Consider the following 4,194-nt stretch of genomic DNA (forward strand, 5'->3'; position numbering starts at 1 on the left):
AAAACTCGCGTTTGAATCGTCAGTGGCAAATTCTTTAAATATGAAAACGTACTTACAGTCTGAGAGTCAGAACAGCCGGCATTGTAGTCTACTCTACCAGGATCAGGAAACAGTCCTCCATAAAATGCGCTGGACACATCTGAATATTTGGGTTGAACTGTTCTGGAACAGTGTTGTAAATACAACTTAATCACTGATTTCTAGTCTTGTGGAAGGCCAAACAAAGAAGTTTCGCTTTCGCAACGAAACACAGCGTCACACACGGCGGCCTTAAGTGAGCGGAGGCATGCGGGCTAGAGTGAGCTGAGGCCGGCTTGAGTGTGTGGTGGCGGGCAGGCTTGCGGCAACCACATGTGTTGACCCCGGGCTGGACTCCGTTTCGTCCACGGTAAAAGCCGATCCAGCGATCCACAGTGCGTAGTTGATGTATTTCCTCGGCGACAATCACGGATCAGCTCCAGGCATGACGAAGCGGATATCATCCTTTTTTGGAAGGCCAAACAAAGTAGTTTCGCTTTCACAACGAAACACACAGTGCCTTCACGACATGGCGGCAGCAACAATACTACAGCGAGAATAAAAGTTACGCCTTCTTTCTTTGCGTGAACATTTGGCCGCCGTTATGCAAATCTTCCCAGATCGTGACGTAGACATGTGGGGGCGTGTTAGAACGAGCCGTTTTTAGGTAGGTGTGGTTGACTCTTAACTTTTATAAAGAATATCTCTTTGGATTTGAGACTTTAGTCTTTGCAACTTTACAGATCTTCTTTATGCACCAAGAGCTTGTAACACTTCAAAGAAAAAGGAAAAATTGAAATCGCATCATATGACCCCTTTAATAAATTAAAAAGTAGCCATATTAATTCTAAAGTAAATTTCATGAAAGTCTCGGCTCTAAAATATTCTTTTGGCTAGAAATTGTTCTTTGTGAGCTCAGTCTTTATAGAATAAGGATTTTTAAATTAAGTTTTCGAAGGGTTTCACTTGAAGCCCAAAGTATACTTCGGCCGTCTGTGTTCCACGATGGTCCGCTCAATCTTTGTCATCAGAAGTGTCCGTGGACAACAGCACAGGCACACGGTGAATGTTGAGTCTACTAGGTGGTACTGAGCATGTGTCAAACTTGTCCATGCACGCTCATCTGCATTTGAGTATACTTTTGAAAGCTGTGGCTGTTCGGGAGACACATGGTAACTACATGGGTTAAGGTTAGGTTCAGGGGTAGTACCTATTTATTACCCCGTTATTGCAGTTAATGTAGTAAGTACGTAATATGTACATGCCAAGCAGGACTGTGAAATAAAGTTAATGCTAATAGTATGCTAATAGTATAAAAGAGAGAAATTTACTGGACAAATGTCTTCATGGATTCCCAAAATGTTCTTATCTTTGTTGTGTCCTGTTTCATTCATTAAGGCTGACACACTGAAGGAGCGCTATCAGAAAATTGGAGATACCAAAAGGGCAACCCCTATAGAAGTGCTCTGTGAGAGTTTCCCTGGTAAGCAGGTTCTTTTTCAAATGGCCACATATCTTGTGCTGTCTCATCTCCAGTGCATTGCCTTAACTTTGACATCCTTTCACAGAAGAAATGGCCACCTACCTGCGCTACGTGCGGAGACTGGATTTCTTTGAAAAACCAGATTACGACTACTTGAGAAAGCTCTTTACAGACCTCTTTGACAGAAATGGCTATGTCTTTGACTATGAATATGACTGGGTCGGCAAGCCGCTGGTAGGTCTAATTGGATGTCATGTCATATAAACCACTTGTATATGATGTAAAAAAAGCACATGGATGTTGAGTTTTCTTTGTGTCTATACAGCCGACTCCAATAGGACCAATGCCTAGTGACGCACCTCTGCAGCCCAGCAGCAGAGACAAAGCACAACCCCAGACCAAAAACCAGGTGGGATAAGTCACTATGTCTTTATGCTATTATAAATTACACGCATCTGTTTTTTGTGTCATTTTATAGTATATGGTCAAGCGATAAGTTGTAGTTTAATTGCTTTGAGTGCCACTTTAAAATAAAATGAAGGAATTAAATAATGAAAAAAACTCTTCAAATTGACTAATGTCCATATTTAAAACTGTTAATTTAACCATTACTATTTTGTAATTTAATTTCTATTGTACTCATGCGTGAACTGCACATTGGCATTTTTTTTTTAAAACTCGGTTACCTTAATTGTTAATTTAAAGGGGTCATATGCTTTTTTTTAAAGATAATTATTTGGTGTAACAGAATATGTTGACATGCTTTAATGTTCAAAAAACACATTATTTTTCAAATACTGTACATTATTGTAGGTCCTCTATGCCCCGCCTCTCTCAAACGCTTCGTTTACTACAAAGGATCTTATCTATGCACAATCAGCTTGTAACACTCCAAAGAGAAAGGAAAACTTGAAATCGCATCATATGACCCCTTTAACTTTTTTTTAAACATTAACCAATTTAATTTTAGTTTATATTTTAGTATTGATTTCTTTTATATGATATTTATTATATTTGACATAGAGAAACATTACTTTATGCAGTGTAATTTTTTTTATGTTATCTCAGTGTTTTATAATTCTCTTTTAAATCATGTCAACAGTATCTTTTTGTTTCACTCATCAACAATCCCAAGACAACTTCCTGCAGCCAGAGTAGATTTTGCTAGTCTGAAGATCTGTAATTTCCTCAAATGCTGCCATTCTTTTCGACGGTGGTATTTCCATGTCTTGGTCACAGTCCCTTAAATAAAAGCCCGTTACATTCTAAGTTTTGATATGATTGGCTAGAGCTGTTTGTGAAAGATAAGAGCTCAGCTTTCCCTCTTCATCTGTGCATGTCGCGTGATCTCGTTTTTTCACTCACACTTTTATTTCCACCTCTGTCCTGTTAGCTAGAATAGTCTGCTTGTGCATGTAAGGCGTTCCTCTTTAAACTCGTTCTGTTCTTTTTTTCTTTACACCCTCACCTCTTTCACCTCAAAAACATCTCTTATGCCCTTTGCCACCCCCCACCCCTTTCCCCCATCGCTGTCATGCCAGTCTCCAGAACCTAAAGGAAGTGAGTCCCAGCCCACTCCCGTGACCAACAGGGAGCTCCTGGGGTCGCACCTCACGGCCGATAGGCTGGGGGGCTCTGTCCAGGTACTGGGTGTTTGCGCAGTACTGCATGCCGTTAGTGTCGATCACCTCCTTTCTCTGTTCTTGTTCTCTGTTCCTTTCATCCTCTCACTTGAGGCACCTCTATCCATTTTTTCAGCTGTGAAAACTGAAATGGTCTTTTCCTTTGTGTAACACGTCGCTTGCATGCTCTTGATGGTTAGGCTTGGGATCTGGTGACTTCAGTGTGAAAATACTGCTTGTATTGTAAATAAGTAGCTAAGCAAGACAAATGAATGTTTGCTTGTGTACTTCTAGTTATCCAGGGTGCAAATTTTCATTTAAAATATATTAGATTTCCAACTAAACTTGCTCATTTTCTGTGTTAGCGTATTTCCATTATCTAAGTGCTGTTCTTTAATTTTCAACCTGAATTTGAATCGTTTAATTATTTTAAAAAGTGTCCTTAATAGGTTACTAAGCCCCAACCCGAGTTTCATGAACTGATAAATATGAAGTGTAAGTTAGATTAAATAAAAAAAAATTATTTTGTTTCTTTGGTTTTGTGTTGTTACTCATCTTTGCCAATCTGTATCAAAAACTCATTGCCTTCTGCCTTAAATTAATGTTCAGGTTATGAGCTCAACCAACGGAGAAGTGAATACAGACGATCCCACGGCGGGACACTCCAACGCTCCCATAACTGCCCCTGCTGAAGTAGAGGTGGCTGATGATACAAAGTAAGTAGTTTTTACAAAACCATTAATACCCAAATTTCCCATACAAATATTTTCTTTTAAATTATTTGCATAGTCTTCCATACTGAGCCGTTTTTTAAGTGTATTCGATAAAGATAAAGAAACTGCGAAGATTTATCCCACCAGCCGCTAAGGTTGCAGTGTACAGTCAAAGAAAAATATAGATTTTGGTTTCATTGCTAGGAATCAATTATCAGTTTATTAATTCTTATATTAAATCTGTCTTTTTGTTAATTCATTTCAATTCATAATTCAATTCTCTAATTGAAATAAAGCTGAAATATAAATATTTTATATATATATATATATATATATATATATATATATTTTTAAATGA

General features: G+C 38.5%; 1 protein-coding gene across 7 annotated transcripts in view; it reads left to right on the forward strand.

Annotated features, from left to right (window-relative positions):
* LOC107589861 (casein kinase I-like) overlaps positions 1 to 4,194 on the forward strand; it is a 29,920-nt gene that overhangs the window by 23,764 nt on the left and 1,962 nt on the right. For 4 of the 7 annotated variants that reach the window (XM_016278427.1, XM_016278430.1, XM_016278428.1 and 1 more), the window contains exons 7-11: positions 1,417 to 1,501; positions 1,587 to 1,735; positions 1,827 to 1,910; positions 3,043 to 3,144; positions 3,733 to 3,839. In XM_016278427.1, the coding sequence (XP_016133913.1) occupies positions 1,417 to 1,501; positions 1,587 to 1,735; positions 1,827 to 1,910; positions 3,043 to 3,144; positions 3,733 to 3,839 (527 nt within the window). The remainder of the gene's footprint in view (positions 1 to 1,416; positions 1,502 to 1,586; positions 1,736 to 1,826; positions 1,911 to 3,042; positions 3,145 to 3,732; positions 3,840 to 4,194) is intronic. The other 3 variants (XM_016278431.1, XM_016278434.1, XM_016278433.1) reach the window with 3 other exon arrangements.

This window comes from Sinocyclocheilus grahami, unplaced genomic scaffold (genome assembly GCF_001515645.1).
Source record: "Sinocyclocheilus grahami isolate Dianchi unplaced genomic scaffold, SAMN03320097.WGS_v1.1 scaffold121.1, whole genome shotgun sequence".
NCBI classification, from domain to species: Eukaryota; Metazoa; Chordata; class Actinopteri; order Cypriniformes; family Cyprinidae; genus Sinocyclocheilus; species Sinocyclocheilus grahami.